The 25,863-nt window shown below is 42.7% G+C and overlaps 2 protein-coding genes across 2 annotated transcripts; both read left to right on the forward strand.

Annotated features, from left to right (window-relative positions):
* Nucleotides 1-7,813: 7,813 nt before the first annotated feature.
* On the forward strand, nucleotides 7,814-11,570 carry LOC144302216 (5-hydroxytryptamine receptor 3C-like). Its single transcript, XM_077879522.1, has 9 exons — nucleotides 7,814-7,834; nucleotides 8,209-8,253; nucleotides 8,702-8,811; nucleotides 9,085-9,254; nucleotides 9,448-9,572; nucleotides 10,031-10,033; nucleotides 10,396-10,600; nucleotides 10,780-10,995; nucleotides 11,126-11,570. Exons 1-9 carry the CDS (start codon nucleotides 7,814-7,816, stop codon nucleotides 11,353-11,355), a joined length of 1,125 nt encoding a protein of 374 aa, XP_077735648.1. The 3' UTR covers nucleotides 11,356-11,570.
* A 7,235-nt stretch (nucleotides 11,571-18,805) lies between these two features.
* On the forward strand, nucleotides 18,806-25,418 carry LOC144302217 (5-hydroxytryptamine receptor 3C-like). Its single transcript, XM_077879523.1, has 9 exons — nucleotides 18,806-18,872; nucleotides 20,175-20,341; nucleotides 20,763-20,807; nucleotides 21,277-21,386; nucleotides 21,666-21,835; nucleotides 23,432-23,592; nucleotides 24,119-24,323; nucleotides 24,712-24,927; nucleotides 25,059-25,418. The coding sequence occupies exons 1-9, from the start codon at nucleotides 18,806-18,808 to the stop codon at nucleotides 25,286-25,288; spliced, it is 1,371 nt and encodes a 456-aa protein (XP_077735649.1). The 3' UTR covers nucleotides 25,289-25,418.
* Nucleotides 25,419-25,863: the final 445 nt, after the last annotated feature.

The following is a 25,863-nucleotide window of genomic DNA, read 5'->3' on the forward strand; positions in this document are numbered from 1 at the left end:
TATACTAAAAATATTCATTCAATATTTATGGAGATACAATGGACTAAAACATACAAGTTTCCTGCCCTCGTGGGGCTTAGAGTTACAAGTAAACATTAATCCAAATTTAAATTATAACCGTGGTAGGTACTAGACAAGGAGGGTATGAGTTGCATCTGAAGGGTAGTAGGAGCTAGTGAGGTGAAGACAGTGGAGGTGGGCAGAGCATAGAACACTCTGCACAGGGGGAAAAATAAAAACCAAGTGGTAGGAGAAGGAAGGGAACGTCTCCAAAGGCATTACAGACCATGTTACAAATCTTAGAGGAAGAGCAAAAGGCAACCACTGTAAGGTTTTGTTTTGTTTTGTTTTAAGATTTTATTTAGTTATTCATGAAAGATACACAGAGAGGCAGAGACATAGGCAGAGAGAGAAGCAGTCTCCCTGAAGAGACCCCAATGCAGGACTCGATCCCGGACCCGGGATCATGCCCTCAGCCCAAGGCAGATGCTCAACCACTGAGCCACCCAGGAGTCCCTCACTGCAAGGTTTTAAAAGGTGAGTGGGTTAAGGGTTGAGAAATCAAACTTGCATTTTCAAAACTGTACCATGTCTGGCAGACCAGAGGAAGAACTAGAAGCACCTAGAATGAAAGAGAAGAGTCTAGCTAGGAATGTGTACTGTCATCCAGTGAAGAGATGATGGTGGTTTGGACTAGGATTGTGATAGAAAAGATGGAGGGAATTGGATGGCCTCGAAAGAAATTTAAGAAGTAAAATCAGGGGTTATTCTGTATGTTAGTAAATTGAACACCAATAAAAAATAAATTAAAAAAAAAGAAGTAAAATCAGCAGACCTTGTTGATGGATTAGATAAAGTGGTGTGAGAAAGAGGCAACACCTAGGTTTGTGGTCGCAAAACTGGATGGATGGTGGTACCATTGCTCACTGACAGGAGAAATGTTCTACTGTGATAGCCTCTGATAGCCTCCTCTACCCAGGTTAGCAGGACCTAAAGTCAAATGGCAACAATCACTCCATATCTGCTCTGACACTCACATTGAATTCTCCTGCCACTTATGAAGACAAAGTTTTTGGGCACCTGGGTGGCTCAGTGGTTGAGCATTGCCTTTGACTCAGGTCATGATCCTAGGGTCCTAGATCAAGTCCCACATTAGGCTCCCCACAGCCTGCTTCTGCCTATGTCTCTGCCTCTCTCTCTGTGTCTCTCATGAATGAATTTTAAAAATCTTTAAGAAAAAAAAAAGACAAAATTTCACTTTTACAGGTCAAGTTCATTATGAAAGTCTTTTTAATGAAATAAAACTTTTTTTCTTCAAGTTAGCTAATAAATTGAATCTTTATTTGACATCACAGAAACAACAATGTGAGAGAATGATGAACCTCTTTAACGATCTCCGGCAACTTAGAAAAGAGAAGAGGATTTAATATGTCAAAGTGCCAAAACAGGTGCAACCACTGTGGAATACAGTATGGGGTTTACTCAAAAAATTAAATATAAAATTACTATATGATTCATTAATTCCCCTACTAGGTATTTACCCAAAGAAAATGAAAATACCAATTTGAAAAGATACATGCACTCTATGCTTATTGCAGCATTATTTACAACAGCCAAGATATGGAAACAACTCAAGTGTTCATCCATAGATGAATGCATAAAGATTATATTATTACATAATATATATAATAGAATATTACTCAGCCATAAAAATAATGAAGTCTTGCCATTTACAACAACATGGATGGATCTAGAGAGTATAATGGTAAATGTAATGTCAGTCAGAGAAAGCCAAATACTATATGATTACACTCATATGGAATTTAAGATACAAATGAACAAAGAAAAAAAGACAAATAAATAAAAAACAGCCTCAAATATGGAGAACAACTGGTGGTTGCCAGAGGAGTGAGGATGGGTGGTGGTGAAATAGGTCAAGGGGATTAAGAGTCCCTTTATCATGATGAGCACTGAGTAATGTATAGAATTGTTGAATCACTATATTGTACACCTGAAACTAATATATCACTGTATATTCATTATACTGGAATTGTTTTAATGTTTAAATAAGTCAGAAAAAAAAAGATGTCAACAATGCCGAATGAAAGCCAAATGACATCACTGCATGTTATACAGACAAAGGTTTCACAGTATTTTCAACAGAGAACCACAATGAGTAGGGTAAGTGTTCATATGGTACACAGCAGTATAGAGCATTATGATAAATGCTCACATAGTCACTTTATGAAGGAAAGAATTACATACTTCTCATCTTCACAGTAATAACGTCCTAAGTTCATTAGCGGTAAGGATAGTAGTTAGAAAGAAACGAACTGCTATAAAAAAAATTTTAAGTACTGTTATATTGAGAAGCACTATCAAATTGACCCAACACAAAATAATAGATAGGTGTTCAAAAATTAGCTCCTTGTTAAAAAGAGGGGAAAATAGACAGCAATTATCTAATTTTAGCAAAACAGTATTATCCCATTAAATTAGTGTTGTGTTGATTCTACAGTCTTATATAATTTGCTAAATTTATTCTGGTTTTATAGTAGTATAAGAGCTGTGAGTATAAGGACTTTATACATGATTTTATGAATATACATATTTAAGTGATATTGCAAATAATTCAAGTCAATATCAGGGGCTTAGGAGTTTTGTTTCCCTTAAAAGAGGTCTGAACCTTATTCAACTTTGAGAACCAGTGAGTGATAGAATAAAATCAAACTCCAGCTTCGTATGTATACAAGGCCTTCCATGATCTGGCCCCACTTAATACCACAGTTTCATTTCCTGTCACTCTCCTACTCAAATCTGAGGTCCTCACAACACTGTAATTTCCATGTTTTTACTTTAGCTGCCCCTTCCACATGAACAATCATCTAAATCTGCTCAGCTAAAATAACCATCATAGCCCATAGACAGACCTTGGGATTTTAATCCTTCCAGAATGACAACTGATGGGTTACTTACTCAACTGAATAAAATGATGCTATGGGTCTGACATCTCTCCTGGTAAGAAGTACATGGGGGATTCTCTTACATTATGGAGAAGTGTGGAGTGGGCACCTGTCAAGCCACAAAGTGGAAGGCAACAGGGTCCCACTAAACCAGAGAAGCCAAACCGGTAGTGCAGCCAAGATGGTGCCTTCTCTCTAAAAACAGGCCTTCACAGGCTGGAAGAGTGGTCACTCCCAGGCACTCCCCCAAAACTTCTCAAGTGTTTTGCTTTATAAATATGGGCTTCTGGTAAGAAAAGATAAACCACTTCAGTCTACGTTTGTGATAACTTTTTTTGGGCATGAATATCTGTTCAGGAAAATTAGAAATCTGTCCAGGCTGTATTTATTTTTCACTCAAAGTAATTCATTTATTGAACACCATGAGGAAAAAAATATGTACTCTTAAACACAAATCATATACTTGATTGATTATAAGACTACCAAGGAGAAAAATCAGCGTTGCTTTTCGGCTACTGAAATGTTACTGTCTGAGCATATTTGAAAAGTAACAATACCAAAACATGTTTTTAAACTCTCCTAAAATTAGATCTAGGTGAATGACATGTGGTCTACAGCTGGTAGATCACTGATCTAAAGAAAAAGAAAAAACAAAAAGATTCCTTCTTGAGCCAAAGTTTATATGGCTCATGGATTCAGAAACAGCTTGAAATTGTATCTATTTTACTTTTTATTTGTTTGTAGGTTCTTACATATCAAACTTCAAGTTTTATAATGCTTATCTAAAAAATACTTATCTAATTTATTTTTTGATCTCTTGATTTATTTATATATACCTATTTGCATTCTATATCTCATCTGTAGAATTTTCAAGTTTTTTTCTTCTACATTTATTCTATTTACCTAAAGCAGTGGTTCCCCAAAATTATGGATGAAGTGTTAGTCTTGCAAGATATTCTGAGAAAAAGAAATTCCCAAAGTCAACTAAGTCTGGGAAATTATATATACGATATTCAAGTCACGTGAACATTTTGGCTAAATATTCTGAGAAATCCTAAAATAATAAAATCTATTTAGCCATCTTAATTCAGTATTTCCCAGACTTATTTGAACTTAAAGTAACAAAAATAATTTTTTAGACATGCATTCAACATCCTGTAGATATAATGTTCTGCAGAAAATGCTTTGAGAAATGCTGATCTAAAGTCACCTTAAAAAGAAAAAAAAAAAAAAAAACTTCCCATAGGAGAAAGGATTCTCAAATGATGCAAAGGGTTGCTGAAGAGAATGAGGGATGACGCTTTTGGTGACCTAAAGCTGAGCGAAGCTGGGAGAAAAGATGATGCTCACAGAGACCAGGATTGTTTCAGTCAATGCAGACATTTTAAGTCCAGAAGATTCCATTCAGGCTGAAGCAACCTGAGCAATCTAAAGAGAGCCAGAGTAACAATAAGAACTACTATTACTGCCATTTTTACATTTATTTCTACTTCAATTCAGTAATTGCTTTGAATTGGAAAGGTACCACACAGACATTATCTCTAACCACAATATGAGAGATAAGGAAACCTTTGTTAGTGAATCATTCCAGTTCAGTCTGTAAAGCTTCTTCATTGAAGAAATTGCTGTCCCTCTTTTTTAAAAAATATTTTATTCATTTATTTGACACAGAAAGAGAGAGAGAGAGAACATGAGCAGGGGGAGGGGCAGAGGAAGAGGGACAAGCAGGCTCTCCGCTGATCAGGGAGCCCTATGTGGGGCTCCATCTTAGGACCCCAGGATCATGATCTCAGCTTAAGGCAGATGCTTAACCAACTGATCCACTCAACTTCCCCTTCAATTGTTTTCCCTTTGTTCTCTAAGGCACTCATTACCCTCTCTAGAGCCTTCCCTAATGCAATTAATTCTAGTATAAAACAGGTTAAACCCCATTGATGACTTTGGTGTACTTAACCATACCATGTCTGGTTTCCACCATGAATCAAATAGTTGTACATACTAGGGGCACCTGGGTGGCTCAGTGCATCTAACTCTTGATTTCTGTTCAGATCATGATCTTGGGGTCATGATCTCAGAGTTATGAGATTGAGCCCCATGTCCCGCTCTGCGGCCAATGCGTATGGAATCTGTTTGCGTCTCTCTTTCTCCCTCTTTCTCTGCCTCTCCCCCTGCTTGAGCATGTTATAAATAAATAAATAAATAAATAAATAAATAAATAAATAAATAAAGTCTTTAAAAAAATAGTTGTACATGCTAAATCTGATGAGACCTGTGATCACCTAGGCATGGCATGGTATTTTGAAATTACTTCCCAAAGCTCTTTTAAAACTGTACAAGAAAATCAATCTTCACATTCAAAGCAAACTCAAAAGCCTAGAGAGGCCAAGCAGGTAACATAAATGAGGGGAGCTGGTCAGGAATAATCAATAGTTGGTGACAGACTGTTGATCTAGAAAGAATGTTCCATCTAAAGGGCATAACCATTAGCTTTAGCAGATTGTTGTCAACATGAGCTCAGTATTGCTTAATTTTATTTTTTCAAATGAAGCCAGAAATACAGGTTTTGCATGAAATCTCCCAATTTTTAACATGTTGACAACTAACTAATTTCTTACAAACATTAGCAGGGCCAAAGCAACATTAATTTGCAAGCTGTTTGCTCATATTCTCATAAGTCAACTTCACTAAAAATTGTGTTTCCTCTACCACCTCTTGTCTACCCCACTGATCACTCCCTCCATCTAGTAGACCTGGGTTGCTTTTGACACACTCAAAAAATCAAAAGCTTGACATACTGAAGTCATATTTAAAACCTCAGAGTCAGGGACACCTGGGTGGCTCAGTGGTTGAGCGTCTGCCTTTAGCCCAGGGTGTGATCCTGGAGTCCTGGGATTGAGTCTCGCATCCAGCTTCCTGTAGGGAGCCTGCTTCTCCCTCTGCCTATGTCTCTGTCTCTCTCACTGTGTCTCTTATGGATAAATAAATAAAATCTTTAAAAAATAATAAATAAAACCTCAGAGTCAGAAGTCAATTATAAAAAGGAGGCCCCCGTTTTTTGTTTTTTTGTTGTTGTTGTTTTTTTTTTTTTTGGTTTTTTTTTTTTTTTTTGAAAGATAGTAGCAAGGTTAAAGTAAATGCATGTACCACTTGAAGACTGGCAATTATTATGTGCCTTTTCTGATGCATTATATGCCAGACTGACTCAAAGTATGAGGAGACCATTAGCACTGCTTTAGTTACCAAATATTTTTTCTTCCTCCTCTCCAAACTGATTTGCCAAATTACTTTTGGAGATGAGATTCAGGCTTACTAGGGCACAGGGTAGGGTAGTCCTCTGTGATATTCTCTTGTCACCGGGGGTGCTTGTTAGAGAGTTGGCCAATGCCACCTGATACATGTATTATTCAAAGCTAGGGTTCAAGGTGTGGCCTGTGGTCTTTTAAGATCAAAATCATCACTAAGTCCCCAGAGATCAACATTATCTCCGAGAAGAGCCAAAGAGAAGAAGATGGGAAGAGTTTGGCTCCGTGAGAATGGATTTTTCCTCTGCCTCATTCTCCACCTGCTTCTTCAAGGTAAGAAGGGACAAGAGCAAAAACAAAGCAAACATATAATGTCTGAGAAACAGACAAACCAGGCAAATTTTTGTTACTCCTAGATAGCCAGTTCCTGGATATCCATTTTGGTAAAAACAAAAACTCAGGACACTGGCAGCTTTGTAACTCTTTAAGATCCTTCTCCCCCTGCACTTCTCTTGGCTTCTTCTCTTTCCCCATTTCTTTCTCTTTCCAGGCACATAACCCAGTTGCATGTTTCTGAGTATCAACTAATGTTAAAAAGAAGAAAATTCTTTCTCAGCTCTCTTGAAGTAAATTAAATGGAACAGAGAAAATGCTAAATGGGAGAAGGTGATGAGAAGATCTGTCATGTAAAAGGAAAACATTTTCAGGAAAAAATTTTCAACAGATTATTTTTTCTCATTCATTATTGCAAATGAACAATGAGGGTTGGTACAATATCAAAGACATATCTGAATAGACTCTACCAGAAGATGCTATCACATAATTCTCTATTTCTGCATCACAAAGTATGACTAGAAAAAGGCCAGGTATAAGATGGGCAGGGAAGTCTCTTTAAGACAGTCTCAGTGGTGGGAACCACTGTGGTTTAGAAGAGAACAATTGAACAGCATAGCAGAAACACAGTAAATTCTTATTAACTTGAAAACCTGAGTTCCTTCTGCAAGGTCCCACATACCTCATCCTGCCAACCTGATTGCCTTCGTCATTAATTGATGATCATCTATGCTGTATTAATGTATTTAGGAGAAGAACCGTGATTCCAAAAATTATCACTGACATCACCTAAGTGTATCAAGGACAGAGAGGAGCAATAGAAGGACACTGAATAAAGGTGGAGAGGTTTGTGGTAAGATTCAGGACACTGAAAAGTGGTGGTCAGGGCTGAGTTTGCCTATATGTTTGGACAAGTTTTGCATAGGTACAGAAACAATGGAATTGAGGATGGAGCCCTGACTCAGTCACCTCATCAACTTCCACCATTTGCCTACCAGCCCAGGCCACACTCCCTGGCCCAGGAAGGAGGAGCTCACATGCTTCTCTCATGCCCCCTGTTTTCTCTGTGCAGAAACACTAGCCAGTCCCAGTCCTGGCACTCTTCTCACAGGGTCTCTACTCTCTGCAGGAAGAGGAAACACATTCACCATCAATTGCTCAGGCTTTGACCGATATGGAGTGGATCCTGCTGCCTTCCAAGCAGTGTTTAACAGAAAGGCCTTCCGTCCAGTCATCAACCACAGCATCCCCACTCTTGTCAACATCTCCTTCACTATGTCTGCCATTGTGGAAGTGGTGAGTCCTGACTCAACATAGCAATGGGATGAGCAGTAGTAAGCAGTGGGTTCCCTGCTTGAATTTTGTAAAGTGAAAAATCTCATTCTTTGGCGTGGGAAGATATGATAGGGCATAATGCTTCAGTGACATCATGGCAGATAAAATCTGTCCCTTTTTGGACTACTCCATAAGAAACATAACCCCAATGGACTTTCATACTTTTAACTTCACTTATTGTACCCTGGGTTATTTGACCTCCATTTTTCAGTGGTTTATGATTAAAAATCATAATTGCCACATAGAACAGCGTTGGAAATGAGTAGGAGGTAGGTGGTGGCATTGGACTTGATCTCATGGAGACCATGATCCTAGATAAAAACTGTTTTTTTCAGGACGCACAGCTTCAACTGATGACGTCTTTCCTGTGGTTAAACCTGGTATGACAGACTGTTTCCCCTTTACTATGGTACCTCTCATTTTCCACTCCTGGGTGCAGATTACAGTGGATAAAGCTGAGAATACTCACGAATCAGACAAGTTTAAACACAGCCGGACTAACAAATGAAAACACAAAACTTCCTGATTATTTTGCCAGTTTTGGAGTGCAGAGATGGGGCACAGGGAGAAAGTATAATAAACCAAGATCATGAAAGACGAGACTCAAGTGTCTCCATCCCAGGGACTCCAAAGCTAAGGTCAAGGTCTTCTTTGAGAGCATCAAGGGAGAACTAGAAGGACTTTGTTAAGGACATAGTGGCAGCTGTCACCAGAGAGGGCGTAGGAGAGTGAGAAAATGAGAGAAAAAAAGAAATGTAAAGTACAGGAGGCGGAGTGCGATTAAAACTAGTTCCCACCCCATTTGTCCCACACCATGGTTTCCTATAGATTTGGTACAATCCATTCATCAGGTGGAACCCAGAGGAATGTGGGGGCATCAGGAAGATCAGCATAGCAGCTGAGAATCTTTGGCTTCCAGATATCTTCATCGAGGAGTTGTGAGTATCAGACCTGGAAAAAAGCAAGAAGGAAACCCTATCTCCAAGGAAGGAATTGATATAACCAATAAGGGGCATGCAAAGACTCAACTTAGAAGGAGCAATGTCTGAATTGAGCGTACACACACCCCCTCCCAGAATATGGCTATAGGTGGAAGGGGGAAGTCAAATGAGTGGAGTTGGAGCACAGGGATGGTCTGCCCTGAGAAAGAGGGCCAAGATTGACAGGGAACCCACAGTGTCCATCTTCTTATCCCTCTCCCATACATACAGCATGGATGTAGATCAGACAGCTACAGGTCTCATGGCTTATATCAACAGCGAAGGTCTCATCAAATATGATAAGCCAATGAGGGTGGTCAGCATCTGTAACCTGGACATCTTCTATTTCCCCTTTGATGAACAGAACTGCACACTCACTTTCAGCTCATTCATCTACACAGGTAAGTGAGGCTGTTTATAGTGGCCTATTGAGAGGCAGAGAAAGGGTTTTGAGAAAGAAGAGGCCAGGAAGCTGGGAAGAGTGAGGGGATCTCACTGAAAGGGGTGTGGAAGCTAAGTGGTAAGGGATCAACAGTCTGGGCAAAGGGTTTGGGAGCATTCTGCGAGGCTGAGTTGTCTGGGTCTCCTTTGCAGTAGAGAACATGGTCCTTGGCATGGAGAAGAAAGTGCAGGAGATTTCGGACACATCACGGAACCTCATTCGGAGCAAGGGGGAGTGGGTACTTCTGAATATCCACCAGAGAATGGTGAAGATGACTGTGGGCACCAACCAGTATGACCAAATCATTTTCTATGTGAGCTCAGGGGCCATGGTTGTGGTCTTCTCTAAGATGCATAGCTTATGTCTCCCACCAGAATTTAAGCTCTCCCCCTAGAAAGTAAGCTCCATAAGGGTGGAGATTTTTATAACTTTTTTCACTGATAAATCTCCACTACCTAAAATGGTACCTGGAACTCAGTAAATCTTGATTGAATAAATCCTCCCTGAGGAAAAAACAAAGTTCCTATGGGAGTGACTCATAGTGAAAATGAGCTTCCCAACTCCCATGTCTATCAGAACTCTTTGGAAAACAAGAATTTTTATATTTATTTTTAAAAAGAGATGGTAGAAAAGTTATGAAACACTAAGTGATATTATGCTTTCAAATCCAAATTATCTGCCACTGCCTTGCTTTACCTCCCACTGGTCTTGAATGGCCACCGACAAGGTCACTAGAGAGTAGACCTTGATAAGGAAAACAAGCAGAAATACAAGGATAAAATGTACATGATACCTAGGAATTTGGTCCCACAGTCCTGCTAAGAGCCCTACATTGGTAGGGCTAAAAATGGAAGTGAAGAAAGTTGACACCTTGGGCCAACAAGGTATGAGATACAGTTCAGTGGTAAGCAGGATGGCAGAAGCAAACCCTGGAAAGGGAGACTGGTGATTAAGATGCCTTTGTTGGAAAGAGAGGAAAGTGAAAGGGACTTGAGGTAACATTTCCTTCCTAGACAGTTTGGTCTGAGACGCATCTCAACTCTTGCTCTTAACTGGCTCAGCAGCCTCCCAGCCTATTCCTCACTTTCTCCTCCCTCCAGGTGGCTATCAGGCGCAGGCCCAGACTCTATGTTATAAACCTTCTGGTGCCCAGTGGCTTTCTGGTTGCCATCGACGCCCTCAGCTTCTACCTGCCGGCAGAAAGCGAGAATCGTGCTCCATTCAAGATGACACTTCTCCTGGGCTACAACGTCTTCCTGCTCATGATGAATGACTTACTCCCTGCAACTGGCACCCCCCTCATCAGTAAGGTCCTTCCCTCCATCAGAATAATAAAAGCAAAGTGGGGGATGGGGTGGGGAGATGGTCCAGTGGAACCAGGTCAGAGTAAAAAGAGATCCTGGAAAAAGGTTCCCTGGGAAAAGAGAAAACACAAAGTCCTGGGGAGTACCTCTGACCCTCAGGCAGACTAATTTTCCCTCCAGGTGTCTACTTTGCCCTGTGTCTGTCCCTGATGGTGGTCAGCCTTCTGGAGACCATTTTCATCACCTACCTGCTGCACCTGGCCACCACCCAGCCCCCACCTATGCCTTGGTGGCTCCACTCTCTGCTCCTCTACTGGGCCAACCCAAGGACATGCTGCCCCACTGCACCCCAGAAGGGAAATAAGACCCTGGGCTCCACCTCCACCCACCTGCCTGGTAAGGGAGTCAGCACTGCCCACACTTCCTTTTCCCACACCTCCACTCCTCTGCTCCTGCCTCCTTCCCTGGCCCCTTCCCTCCCTAAGTGCACTTCATGACCCATGGCTGAGTCTCTTTCCCTCTGTAGGTGTGAAGGAGCCCGTGGAGTTGGTGGGAAAGGTGTCAGGTCCCAGAGAGGCAGAGTTAAATGGGTGTCCTGAGTCCACAAGGGCCCAGCAGGAAGATGAAGCTCAGAGGCAGCACTTGGTCAACTTGTGGGTGCAGTTCAGCCACATGATGGACACCCTGCTCTTCCGACTCTATCTGCTCTTCATGGCCATCTCCATCACCACGGTCATTGTCCTCTGGAACACCTAGGCAAATGCCCACCTACAAGCTCTAGTCTGGAGCTTCTCTTGCCTCTGGAACCAGCCAAGCTCCCATGTGTGCCCAAATCCCAGCCTCACAGCCCTGGCAACCACCTTGTTTTCAGGTGTTTCAGTTGTTTTCAACTCAGTCCTTTGCAGTTTCAGACAAGACCTGGATGATTGCCTGTGCCTCCTAGAGAGGGTCCTTGCTCCTACATGCCATCAGCCCCCTTCATGCCTCCGGTACATGCTGCCTGCCTGACTCCTCAAGATTCAAGTTCCTGGAATACTTTCTTGATTGACTCACTCCAAATAAACCCCTTTGCAGAAGGCATTGGCTCTTTCCTGCATTATATTACAGTATTAAAAATCTTGAATTGAGAGTCTTCTTGGAGAAGCTACTCATTACCAAAGTAAAAATGATTTTTAAGTCTATTAGACAATTTGTGAAAACAGGGAGAGGGGAGAGAAGGGTTCAAAACCAATTATAAGAAATTATAATAAAATAGAGATTAATCTCCTAAATCTAGTTTTTCTGGATTTAAGCTTTAGAAATTAATAATGTGCCAGAATCAGGCATCTCTTACTTAAAGTGTGAAGCATTTTGTCACAGCCTGACATATGACTCATTCATCCTTAAGCATTTAGATGTTAACATAATCCCAAATTACCGTTAACTGTGTTGCGATCAAAGTGGATGTGCCCTTAATTGTGTGAAGTAAAGAACATGAGGCCAAGGACAGCACATTTGAAAATGGCATCTGCTTTACTTACGAGTAACACAAATGCCCCCATGTGAACTGGAAAATTCCCCTTTCCAGCACTTGCCTTATGATTTTGCAAGTGTTTGTCTGTTGACCCATCTCTCCCATCTTCCCCTGTCTGGGAGAAGCAGAGGCTCCACTGTGTCACTGTACATGGGAGCTGTGACATGATTTGCTGGACACCCTAGGTTCAGAAAAGCACAGATATGAGAGCATATGAATTAAAACTCACACAAAATCGTTTATTTTTAGCAACCATTTATTTTCCTTTCTTTTATTCTATGACTTTCTATCGCAAGATAGAAGATTAACGTAATGTTTACTAAACAGCATTTAGCTGGTTCCTCCTCTGTACTGCTCTTGCTCAAACTTCTTTGGCTCCCTCTGCAGGGAGCTGTAGATGCCCAAAGGTTAGCAAGGCTATCAATTTTCACTGGAAGTGGTGCTGTTGGTGATGCGGGCCAAGGTCCTACCCCTTGTTTGTTGCAGGAGCCCAAGCCAGTAGGGGCAGACGTCCCCAGCTGGGTGTTGAGTCACCAGGACCAGCTATGACTTGTTCTTTCCTACAGCTGGCCCTCGGGCAGAAGTCCATAGGAAACTGGAATATTGAGGCAGAGGCACCCTGTTAAGCTCTAAATTGCTACTTGCACCCAGGCCCATGGTCTTCCAACTCAACTTGTGTTCCTTAATTCTTTTTCTTTAACTCGCATTTTTTTTTCCAAGAAAGTCTTTGGTTTCTCAGTTTCTAAGGCCCTGTCAACCACCCCCTCACCATCACCAGTGTTCTAGGCATGTCCAAAACCTAGTATATACACAATCCAGGCTCAAATTGGGAGGCCCTGACATTCACCCAAATAAATCAGCATATCTGTTATTATTTCTCAATTCTTCAACTCACAGCTTTCTACAAAGTGAGCCTTTAGAAAGGACACAGTATAATAATAATAATAACCGACACTTAGTAAGTTATGAATATGTGGCAGGCACTCTCCTAAGTGTCTTAGATAAATAATCGCATTTAATCCTTACAGTAACCCTATGAAGTATGAATTGTAGATCCATAAACCCTTGCAGCCAAATGTGTTTTGGAATCTGGAATATTTCATATTTTTAAAAAGATTTTATTTATTCGTGAGAAACACAGAGAGAGTCAGAGACACAGGCAAAGGGAGAAGCAGGCTCCCTTTGGGGAGCCCATTGTGGGACTTTATCCCAGGATCCCGGGATCATGACCTGAGCCAAAGGCAGATGCTCAACCACTGAGCTACCCAGGCATCCCAGACTTTAAAAAGGAAATAATATGCATGTACTATATGGGGTACAGGGCAGCACCCTATGATCAAACACATTAACATTTCTGCAGTGAAATCTATGAATATTCACAGTAGGGAACAGAAATGATACTAGGGATAGTCTCACATCATTTCAGGTCAGGTTTAGCCACCAAATAACTTATGAAAAATCATTTGGTTTTCAAAGCTCTTTAGGTTATAGTGCTGTGGTTTTGTATTAATGTCCCCAGTTTTATATATTCAGATACAAGAGATGAAATAAACGAAGGAAATGAAGCACAGAGGTGAAGTGACAGCCACTGAGCTGTCTCCTAGGTGCCACAGCTAAGTGACTGAGCCATGGTTAGATACTGGGCTCTGAGCCTCTGCCTCACTGCCCTCCAAACTGAGGACGAGAACTGGACAGGTTCTCTAAGAGCTCCGAGCTCCATGCTGAGATGTCAGTTCCGCTGCATATCTTTATCAGCTAATGTCAGAATTAAAATAGACCTGATCAGGGTCCCAAAGACAAACTTTCTTTTAAATTTTCTTTTACTCCCTTCCTCAGGCTTTACCACTCCTCCCGTCTCCCCTCCACCCCCTTTATACATAATAGGTAAGTTCACTACTTGCACTTTCTCCACTTCTTTCTGTAGTGTGTATTTCCCCAGATCTCATCCCGAAAATCCACTTTTCCTTTGTATCCTCCATAGATTTCGTTTTTTGCTGCTCATACATATTCTACGGCCAAATACTTGGATCTTCTTCTCCTATGCCCTTTCCCAAGACAGTCATCTCACATGTCACCTGGAAACTCATTCTTGACATTTCTAAGTAGCTCAATGACCCAGCTTTTGGGGGGATTCTGAAATTCTTTAAGATCAATATGTGGCATTTTAGTTTTCCCACCCATCTTCACGGTACATATTTTTACGCTTATTTTCTTCACATTTGTTCTGGCACATGAATTAAGTGTTTCATTTGAACAGGAGCTATGCGATTTGTCTTTTTTGACACATGAATTAAGAGGCTAGATCTCCTTTCAGTAAGAGAAGGCATAATATAATTATGGTGATTTTATCTTCTCCTCAAGCAAAATCTGAACACACGATCTTAACACACAAACAATAATCATGTGGAACCTTGAAACCAGAACCCTCCCAGAAAATTGACTGATATGGTTGCTGCCTTTCTGTTCCATCTATAATAGAATTGTCTGATAAGTACACTTGGTGATAATGACTCTCCTCTTGTTATGGGGCAAACGTCTGAAAGGCTTTGCAAAGTAATTTAGGAAAATCTTTAGAAAAATCTGCTGACAGGAAACTGGTCCTGCCTGGGCTGTCTTGCATTTGATGGTTTGTCTCTGCATGGTAGCCATTCATCTTATCCATTCATCAGCAGTGTTATCCGTGGTTCTTGCACATACCTGTATTCACTTCCTTTCTCTAAACTATTATAAGCAGTATTTCTCCATGTTTTTCACATTTTCTTTCAGGTCCATATTAACCTGGCATTAAAATGTATTATCTCATTACTGTCTTTGCTTTCTCTTCTCTCCCTTCAGGTCCACTCTCCCATGTGAAGTCACAGACTTCTTATCAAGCCCATCCTTTTCCTCTCCAATTTCTGACCTTCCTTTGATAACCTCTCCTATTTGATCATTCATTAGCACTGCTTCTTCTAAATGGCAGAGGGAAAAATAGCTTAAAAGGGAGACTTTGGAATCTGGCAACCCTGGGTTCTAACCTGACTTTGTTACTTGTTGGGTAAAAACCTGTATAGGTGGATTCACCCCCACAAGTTTCAATTTCATTTATGAAGTGTAACTAATAACACAGATTAAATAATTTTAAAAATATGGATTAAAAAATCATTTACAAGCTTACAGAAACTAGAAAGCCAAATGCGATGCACCAGAGAACATCTATTTATCACGCAGACTGAGACTCAGTATGCAAAATCGACTTCTAGGTGGGAGGCAACAGACATAAAGAATTACCGACTTTCTGGTTTAGCCTCCTCATTTTTCAGATGAGAAAAATGAAGTGATAAGTGTGGGGTTGTCTGTCATATTTCAAGAAAGCCTAGGATCAGAGTCTGGGCCTGTCAGAATGGCAGGTCAGATGAGTGTTAGTCCATGCGACTCTCTTTCCAGGTGTATTTCAGAGTCCCAAGACCTTCCTTCTCTCCTGCTCCAGACACCACAGCCAACCTGACCCCAGCTAGTGACCCACTCTGCCGTTTGGGTGTTCCAGTTGCTTCTGTATTCCTGGATCCTTAGCCCTGGCCGATGGCCTCTGTGTGTCTGCAATCCATCAGGGCTGCAAAACTAATTTCCCCCTTCCACCATCTAATTCTGCCCTTGCCAGGTTACAGCTAGATTTCCAAGCCTAATCCACCAGGGTCCTAGATGAGTAGGACCATGTAGTGTGATCCTGCTTGGAATAAGCTAAGGAGAAAGTTATTGGTGTCTGTGACTTGAAAAACTACAGCTCCTGTCCTCACTGATTACCCTGGAATCCAAGGATTGTCTAGGGATTTCACTGGTGGGAAAACCAGGGGCCTAATAATCCAGTCCACAAGACTTCCCAGCTGTGGAGTAATAAAAAGAGCAAGGAAAGAACACTGGAATCAGATCTGTGTTTGGATTCTACCTATTTCTACCTGGGCGGACAATGAACAAGATTTTTTACCTTCTTTACCTTAGTTTTCTTAATCTATAAAATGGGAGTAATACCACTCAAAGCAGTTGGGAGGATAAGAATACTGTAAGTAAAGTGCCTAACGCAGTGTAGGGCACATGGCACAAACTCAATAAATGGTAGCTCTGGTTAGGCCTTCATTGGAAACTTGGAGGGGCAATCAGAAAGAAAAGGCTGGGCCCGGGCTCTAGGCCTCTGCACCTCCTCTGTAGTGCATTTTCCAAACCCTATCTCTACCAAACTGCACACAAGATGGAGGGCCACACCTTAGCAAGGTGGGAATAGCAAGCAACTTCTCTGATGTGGCCTCAGGACCCCCAAGGGGTTCCCTACTATTTTTCTTACATTTGCCCAAGGTGCTTGTGTGTAACTGACTGCTAACTACTATATGCTACACCCTGGGTGGGGACAGTGGGGGGGTCAGTGGATAGAACAAGATGTGCCCCCTGCTTTCTATGAGGTTATAGAGTAGGAAAGGAGATGCCTTACTGCTCTATTTCTTCTGCCTCTATCATATGCATTTCCTGGCAGCTAAATCTACTTTTTTTTTTAAAAGATTTTATTTATTTATTCATGAGAGGCGCAGAGAGAGGCAGAGACATGGGCAGAGAGAGAAGCAGGCTCCATGCAGGGAGCCCCACGTTGGACTCAATAGCAGGTCTCCAGGATCACCCACGGGGCTGAAGGCAGGCGCCCAACCGCTCAGCCACTCAGAAGTCCTGAACATGTTGTTTTGTAAACAAATTAAAATATTTATCTTTTCTCCCTACCTGTGACCCTCCAGAATTCTGAAACTCTCCGCAAGTAATCTTTCTTTTATGGCCGTTGGAAATCATCTGCGGAAGTTCCACGGGAGGGCAGCCTGGGTGGCTCAGCGGTTTAGCGCCGCCTGCAGCCCAGGGCGTGATCCTGGAGACCCAGAATCAAGTCCCGGGTCAGGCTCCCTGCATGGAGCCTGCTTCTCCCTCTGCCTGTGTCTCTGCCTCTCTCTCTCTCTCTTCTCTCTCTCTCTCTCTTCTCTGTGTATTCTCATGAATAAATTAAAAAAATCTTTTTTTTTTTTTTTAAAGGAAGTACCGTGGGAATCTGTTCTCATTGTAATCAGACATCATTGGAAGGATTGGTTGTATTACCAAGGCCTTGAATAGAATGGCATCTGTTTTTCTTTTTCTTCTTCCCCCGCCACCCCCCACTCTACTTTTGAGTCCAACCTTTTGACTTAGGTCCAGTTTTTCATCCAACCTTGATAAAAGCAAGATGCACATCAACTGTCCTCAGCTGCCTTTCATCAGGGCTTGAAGTCAACCCCCTTTCCTAGACTCAAGGTCTGATAGCCAGCCTACCTGTGAAACTCAAGTGTACTTGAAAGACTTTCACTCTTAGCCAATCCAGGAGTCCAGTGCATCCATGTGGATATAGACACAGTAGTACTTTGGTCCTATATGGCATGATGGCCCAATCCTCTGGCCAAGTTTCCAAAACAGAGAAGAAATACCTTACAGAGCTGGCGGGGCTGAAGCACTGCAGATGTCTCAAACCTTCAAACCAGACAGAAAATATGTCTTTCCTATGTTTCCCTAGCTTGAACCCCTCAGTCATTCCTGCCTTCCTCAGCTCTTTCAATTTAGGGCCGTCATAATCTTCTATTCTGAACAAAGTTTCTTTTGTATTCTAGATCTGATTCTTCCCCCTTTCTGCAAGAAAAAAATTTCTAGGGCAGCCCGGGTGGCTCAGCGGTTTAGTGCCGCCTTCAGTCCAGGGTATGATCCTGGAGACCCGGGATTGAGTCCCACGTCAGGCTCCCTGCATGGAGCCTGCTTCTCCCTCTGCCTGTGTCTCTGCCTCACTCTCTCTCTCTCTCTCTCTCTCTCATGAATAAATAAATAAATTTTTTTTTTAAAAAAAAGAAAAAATTTCTAAGTCTTTCTGGAAATGTAACTAAGATACTTAATATAACAATGCTCCAATTCATTCATTTGGCCCAAGTGTGTTTTCTATATAGAGATGTCACATAAGACATACTACTGATACATGCCATGAATATTGATGTTATCTGAGATTACTAGTTTATGATACTGCGTAACTCTACAGACAACACAAAGACATTAAAAATGGTTCTGCTACCTTAATTTTATAACTTCCATAACCATGTAATCAATGAATAAAGTAAAAAAAAAATATAGAAAATTTGGTTTATGGGAAATGAATCAGAAAGGCAAAGGGATTGAAAGGAGGAAATCTTGGTAGGGGCTGTTGAAAAAATATAGACAATAGATGATGAAGGCAGGAATCAAGCTTTATAATTTGGTATTTGTAATTACCCTTAATGAATACATAACAAAATCACTAAATATTGTTACCTCTCTAAATCTGAAGATTCCTTGGCCTTAGAAGAACTTAATTCTTACTTCCCCAGCCCTCACCCTCTCATTAAAGTGAGTTGCTTTGTTATTGATCTCAGCACATTGCTGCCAAGCAGGTGCTTCTCCCTTAGTCTTGGCCCAACTCCCACCCCTGCCTGGAGCCCGGAAGGCATACCAACACAGGGGCAAAGCAGGACACTCTGCTGTGACCTCTCTGGCCACAGCCTCTAACCAGGGAGTGGTCACCTGTCATGAGTACTATTCAAAACCAGGAACCAAGGTGTGGTCTGAGCTCCTTTAAGTTCAAGGTTTTGGGGGCTCATGGTGAATCCCCAGAGAGACGTCCAGAAGAGAAGGATGAAAGGGGGGTGGCCTGTTGGGGGGAGAGTCCTGCTCTGCCTCACTGTCAGCCTTCTGCTTCCAGGTAAGATGGGCCAAGAACAGGGAAGACCAAAATGTGGTTCTAAAGGACATCTAGGAATTTCCCTTCAGCACTTGGAGGACATTCGGAAGTAACATGTTAAATACTTCTTCTCTGATATCTGTGTCTTGACTGTGTGTGTGTGTGTGTGTGTGACCGATAGACATTCCGCTGATCAGATCACAGCCTTCTGTATTCCTGTCCATATAGAGATCTGCCAAACTGTCCTACTTCACCACCTCTCCATTTCCACCTTTTCATTTACTACCAATGTCCCTCCCACCACACTCTCATCCTACTCTCCCTGTCTTCTTCCCTTGATATGGTATCTGTGAGAAGAGTAGCCATAGATTTTAAACATGCCATGAAGGAATAAGTGTAAAACACTGAGGGAGGCTAAGCATCAATCTGAGAAAAAAAAAAATCAATCTGAGGTAGGAGTAGATACTTTGCTTCCATGAGGGAATATCTGTTCCTAGTCAGGATATATACCTTAAATATTATGGAAATAGAGTTGTAGAGAAACAAGCAAAGCAAAATATCTCACAAAGCTCAAATGGGGAAAGATTCTGCCCAGGTACTACCAAGATGGGTTCCTGGTCATAGCCAAGAGACAACAGCTGCAGAGGCCACATTATATGACTGGCATGTGGTATAAGCTCAGTGATATCACCTAATTATCCCAATGCTGGAAATAAACCCCAAGATATCTGGTCACTAAATCTGAGAAGGGCAAAATAAATGCATAGTGCCAAGGTACATACCAATTCAGAATACCTACTACATGTTACCCATATCTACCTAGAACGTAAAATTATTTACTTCCTTTATTTTCTTGATAAATCACTTACTGTCTTCAGAAAATGGAAGTCTCTGAGAATAAGGAAGAGAAATGCACTATAGCAGATTTCTAAGTGATTTGGATGATGAGTTTTAGGGCAGTGCTGAGAGGTGCTACTAGGTAGATCCAAGCAGTCTGTGATGGATACACTTGAGGACTTGTTGAAGTAGCTGCCATTGCACCAAGGCCAAGTTTGCATACAGATTTGGGCAGGTTTTGCATGAGGACGAAACAATAGGAATGAGAATAGAGTTCTGGTTCAGCTTACCACATCAACTTCCACTATTTGCTTACCAGACCTTCCTATCCCCTCTGATCTGGCAGGAAGGGATTTGGCCTTGGGGAATCTTGGCCCAGGAAGGAGGGCTTCCCACTCCTCCCAGTATGTCACCCGTTTTCTCTCTGCAGAGAGGCTTCAGCCCTAGCCATGGAGGCCTCTCTCACAGGGTCTCTGCTCACTACAGGAAGAGGCGACACTTTCACCATCAATTGCTCAGGCTTTGACCAATATGGGGTGGATCCTGCTGCCTTCCAAGCAGTGTTTGACAGAAAGGCCTTCCGTCCAGTCCTCAACTACAGCAACCCCACTCATGTCAACATCTCCTTCACCCTGTCTGCCATCCTGGAAGTGGTGAGACCTAGTCCCCACTTTCCATTTTTCTAATAGGGAACAAGGATCCTCTGCCCTATTAATACAACATTGTACTGGTCTGGTAGTGAACAATAGGTCTTCTAAATGGATTCTGCACAAATTAGAGGATTTTCCTACAGGATGAGGAGAAATAAAGAAGAATGTTACAGTGGTATTTTTTTTCAGGAAGGATTTGTTCTTGAGTCCTGTCCTTTCTGGAATGCTCCAGGAAAAAGTGATCAGTATGTCAGTTAAAACCTGAATTGTCCCTAGATACAGGGGCAGACAAGTGAGGAAAAGACAGTCGAGCATCTAGAACTATGCCTGACCCAATAAATTAGTAAATATTGGTAAGAATATGAGGTGGGCATGAGCCAAGTCTTTTTGTACTAATGATCCTGGATGGCAATCTCTTTACCAGAATGCACAGCTCCAGCTTCTGACGTCATTCCTGTGGATGAATGTGGTAAGGCAGATTCAACCGTCCTTTTCCCACTTCCATTTGTAAGTATAAAGGTAAGGAGTAACTTAGAGGTTTCCTAGTCCAACCTCTACTCATGTACAAATCTTTCCAGGACCAAATAATTCCATCTAGAACTGGACTGACCTTGAGGACACAAATCTCCCCAGGCAGCTTACAAAAATGGAAATAGTGATCCAAGAAAATGGCCAAATGGTTTGCAGGCCAATATGTTGGTGTGCTCCTGGGACCAAGGGGGTTTTAGGTTATAATTAAGGTCTATCCGGAAAAAAGGCCATTACCGGGTACATTACCAATAGCACTTAGCTGGATAAAGAGAGGGAGACCCGCTGTGGTCACAGGGACATGAGTGGGAGAAAGAAGATCAGAGCTCAAAGAAGAACAAGAAGGTAGGAGAAGCTGGCTGAATTAGCTGCACCACTGCTCACCTCTTTTCCCATTGCCCTGGCTACAGATGTGGGATAATCCTTTCATCAGTTGGAACCTGGAAGAGTGTGTCAGCCTCAAAAACCTCACTGTATCAGCTGAAAACGTGTGGCTCCCAGACATCTTCATTGTGGAATCGTGCGTATCTGGGTTGGGGAAAGCCAGCACAAAGCCCATCTGCAAAGAACAGCTGAGGGTCAGTGCAGAGCACAGGAAAACCAAGACACTCAGACAGGAGAACAGTTAATCTCAATTAATTGACTTGCACAAAATACTATGAGCTGTACAAGAGACAAGATGGCATGACAGTAGAGAAAGGGTCCAAAAGGGGAGCACAGTAGGGAAAGATATGGGAAGAAAGGGAAACAAAAGCTAATGAAGGCACCACAGCACCAACTCCCTCCCTCTCACGAGCAGCATGGATGTGGATAGAGCACCTCCAGGTCTCACGGCATTTGTCAACAGTGAAGGTCGAATGAAGTATGACAGGCCAGTGCGGGTGACCAGCATCTGTAACCTGGACATCTTCTACTTTCCGTTTGACCAGCAGAACTGCACTTTCACCTTCAGTTCCTTCCTTTACACAGGTGAGCAAGACATGTATTGCCAGTTATTCAAGATTTGGGGAAGATATTTAAGTGGTGCAGGTATTGTTAGGGAAGGTTTTAGATCAGTGTTTCTTAACTCTGGCCACCCACTAAAGCTTTTTTGAAATGTCAGTAACTATGCATCACTCTAGGGATTTCGAATTAATTGTTCCAGGTGGGGCCCAGGTACTGATTACTTTTTATATGTCCTCAGGAGATGCTAATGTGCAGACAGGGTTAAGAATCACTGCTTTAATTTCTCAATACAGTTTATTTAAAAAGAACTACAGAAGGGGGCAGCCCAGGTGGCTCAGCAGTTTAGCGCCTGTCTTTGGCCCAGAGTGTGATCCTCGAGACCTGGGTGGGCCGAGTCCCACATCCGGCTCCCTGCATGGAGCCTGCTCCTCCCTCTGCCTGTGTCTCTGCCTCTCTCTCTCTCTCTGTGTGTCTCTCATGAATAAATAAAATATTAAAAAAAAAAAAAAAGAACTACAGAAGGGCACTCGGGTGACAGTTGGTTGAGCGTTGGACTTCGGCTCATGTCATGATCTCAGAGTCCTGGGATGAGCTCTGCATCAAGCTCTACACTCAGTGGGGAGTCTACTCTTCCCTCCCCCACTGCCCCTCCCCCTCCATGCACACACACACACACACACTCTCTCTCTAATAAATAAATAAAATCTTTAATTAAGAAAAAAAACTATAGGGGCACCTGCGAGGCTCAATCACAAGTGCATGTGACTCTTGATCTCCAGGTTGTGAGTTTGAGCCCCACAGTGGGTATAGCAATTACCAAAATAAATAAGTAAATAAAAGAAAAGAAACTTTTAAAAAAAGGACTGCTTGAGATCTTGGGTGGCCCTTATGCCAATGAGGCCTATCTGACCTTGAGCTGCTGTAGAGCTGCTGCTCTACAATTTTTAGCTGAAAACTTAATTTTGATAGCTCACACACTTAAACCAGTAAACACACTGAATACCTCCAAGTGTCATGTGGCAGATTTGGATAAATTAATCATTATAGTGGGCATGCATGTAATTATAAAAAGGTTGAGCTGTTCGAGTTTGATACCACTAAAACAACATCATACAACTGGGAAATGGAGAAGGAAAATAGGAATGATTGCAAAAGTTCTTGACTCACTTTGAGTCATACCCAGTATTCCCATAAAAACTTTGATTCATTCTTGTTTTCAACCGGAAAAAAAAAATCAATGCTGCAGCCTGCATATACATGAATTGTGGTCCTATAACCCACTTTTGAAAAAACTTTCTTTCCCCCTCCATTCTTTCTCTTTCTTCAAAGACCAGCTGTATTCCCTTGTACTTCCTGCATTGAAGTCCTCTCTGAATACTTCAGACTGCATTCACTTATTCCTTCTTAAAAAAAAAAAAAAAAAGTCTACCATGAAATCCAGCACACTGAAGCATTTTCTAATTGTTTTGTCTGGTCTCCCAGGTAGGTTATAAAGTTCCTTGAAGAAGAAAAGGAATAGAGAAGAAAGTTTGCCATAAGAAGCTCAGGGGGGGAAGTTAACTTGGGTGCAGGAATCTTGGAAGCACTTCTGGACTGAGCTGTCCCCGGTCTCCCTTGTAGTGGATAGCATGCTACTGGGCATGGACAAGGAAGTGTGGGAGATAACAGACACATCTCGCAACCTCATCCAGACTCAGGGAGAGTGGGAGCTCCTGGGCATCACCAAGGCCACCCCAAAGATGCTGGTGGGCAGCAACGTATATGACCAGATCATGTTCTATGTAAGTCCAAGGGTCCCTTTCTGACTTCTGAGCCCAGGTCCTCTGTGATTTTCCTCTTGACCTAAGGCACTTTGGAAAGTAAAAAGGATTTCCAGGGGGTTAAGCACCTGCTCCCCACTCTACCCTCTATCCTAACTGCCCTAAAGAAGGATCACCAGGGCCTCCTCCTTCCCCTCCTCCCCTCTTTCCCCCCTCTTCCACCCTACAAAGAGGAGGAGTAGCTCAGCTGTAACAAGCTCTACTGTTCAGAATGGAGCAGCCACCTCTGTGATGGCCCAAAGGGCCCTACTTGCCCCTGAAAGTCTGCAATTGTTGTGTTCCCAGCAGGTTGGACACATTTACCACTGAAAATTAGACAACAAAGCAGGACACTTCAGTAGAGGATACAGTTAAATACATGTGTTACCTAAAGCAATCATCCCACAGCCAGCCTAACAGCACATCAGCAAGGACTATAGTCAAATATACAAGAACCCCTTGGCATCAGTATATTTGCTACCTTCTCCATAATCTCTCTGCCCCACAGGTGGCCATCAGACGCAGGCCCAGCCTCTACGTCATAAACCTTCTGGTGCCCAGTGGCTTCCTGATTGCCATCGATGCCCTCAGCTTCTACCTGCCAGCAGAAAGCGAGAATCGTGCCCCGTTCAAGATAACCCTTCTACTGGGCTACAACGTCTTCCTGCTCATGATGAATGACTTACTCCCAGCCAGTGGCACCCCCCTCATCAGTATGGTCCCTCCCACTTTCCAGGGAAGCAAAGGCAGCAGGGCATAGGGAGGGGAACCAGAAACTGGCTGCTTCTCCACTTAAGGTGGGAAGAGGTTCTGTGGAAAGATTCAATTTGGAGATGGATGCCTGGGTGGCTCAGCAGCTGGGCTTCTGCCTTTGGCTCTGGGCCTGATTCCAGATTCTCAGGATCAAGTCCTGCATTGGGCTCCTTGTATGGAGCCTGCTTCTCCTCCCTCTGCCTGTGTCTCTGCCTCTCTTTCTGTGTCTCTCATGAATAAATAAATAAAACCTTAAAAAAAAAAAAAAACATTGGATTTGGAGAAAGTCTTCAGAAAAGTGTAGAGATGAAACGGCCCTGGTTTACTTATAACTTGTTTTGCTTTCAGGTGTCTACTTCGCCCTGTGTCTGTCCCTGATGGTGGTCAGCCTGCTGGAGACCATTTTCATCACCTACCTGCTGCACCTGGCCACCACCCAGCCCCCACCTATGCCTTGGTGGCTCCACTCTCTGCTCCTCTACTGGGCCAACCCAAGGACATGCTGCCCCACTGCACCCCAGAAGGGAAATAAAGGCCTAAACCTCCACCCTGCTCACCTGCCTGGTAAGGGGAGGCAGCACTGCCCATACTTCCTCTTCCCACAATTCCACTCTTCTGCTCCTGCCTCCTTCCCTGCCCCCCTCCCTCCCTAAGCGCACCTCATGACCCATGGTTGAGTCTCTTTCCCTCTGTAGGTGTGAAGGAGCCCGTGGAGTTGGTGGGAAAGGTGTCAGGTCCCAGAGAGGCAGAGTTAAATGGGTGTCCTGAGTCCACAAGGGCCAAGCAGGAAGATGAAGCTCAGAGGCAGCACTTGGTCGATTTGTGGGTGCAGTTCAGCCACATGATGGATACCCTGCTCTTCTGCCTCTATCTGCTCTTCATGGCCACCTCTGTGGTCACAGTCATCATCCTCTGGAACACCTAGGGAGACATCCACATCCACTCCTCCATGAAAACCACAGCTTGAAGTTTCTCTTGGTGTTAGAGCCAGCCAGACCTGGGCTCCTTTTCTGAACTTCTTCACTTACCCCAGTGACTACCATGCCCCATCAATACCCCCCAAACTCCAACACAACCCTACTGTACAGGTTCAGAACTGCCCCCAAACAATTTCCTGATTTCTCATATGCCTTGGTCCTCATTCCTACACACTTAGTGTTCCTTAGCCACACCTAACTTCTGACTCTGTTACCAATGGAGGTCAGGGTCAGCAGTCTCTCCTTCAATGATTGTCCCAAAAAACAACTTTTCACAAAGCACTGGCTCTTCAGTACATTTACAATAGGTCCATAAACATTGGGGCAGAGAGTTCTCTTGCAAGACACTGATAGTTCACTCTAAGTGAGTGTAATCCAATTTGATTTGAAGTCTTTCAGACACTCACAGTTTTAAAAGAATGAAAGGGTTAAGTCTCATTTGTAAGAAATCACTATAAAATATTTACAATTGCAAAATGTTTCTTTCATCAACCACTTTCATTTCACTTGCCTTTACCTCTCT

This window comes from Canis aureus, chromosome 31 (assembly GCF_053574225.1).
Source record: "Canis aureus isolate CA01 chromosome 31, VMU_Caureus_v.1.0, whole genome shotgun sequence".
In the NCBI taxonomy this organism is placed as follows: domain Eukaryota; kingdom Metazoa; phylum Chordata; class Mammalia; order Carnivora; family Canidae; genus Canis; species Canis aureus.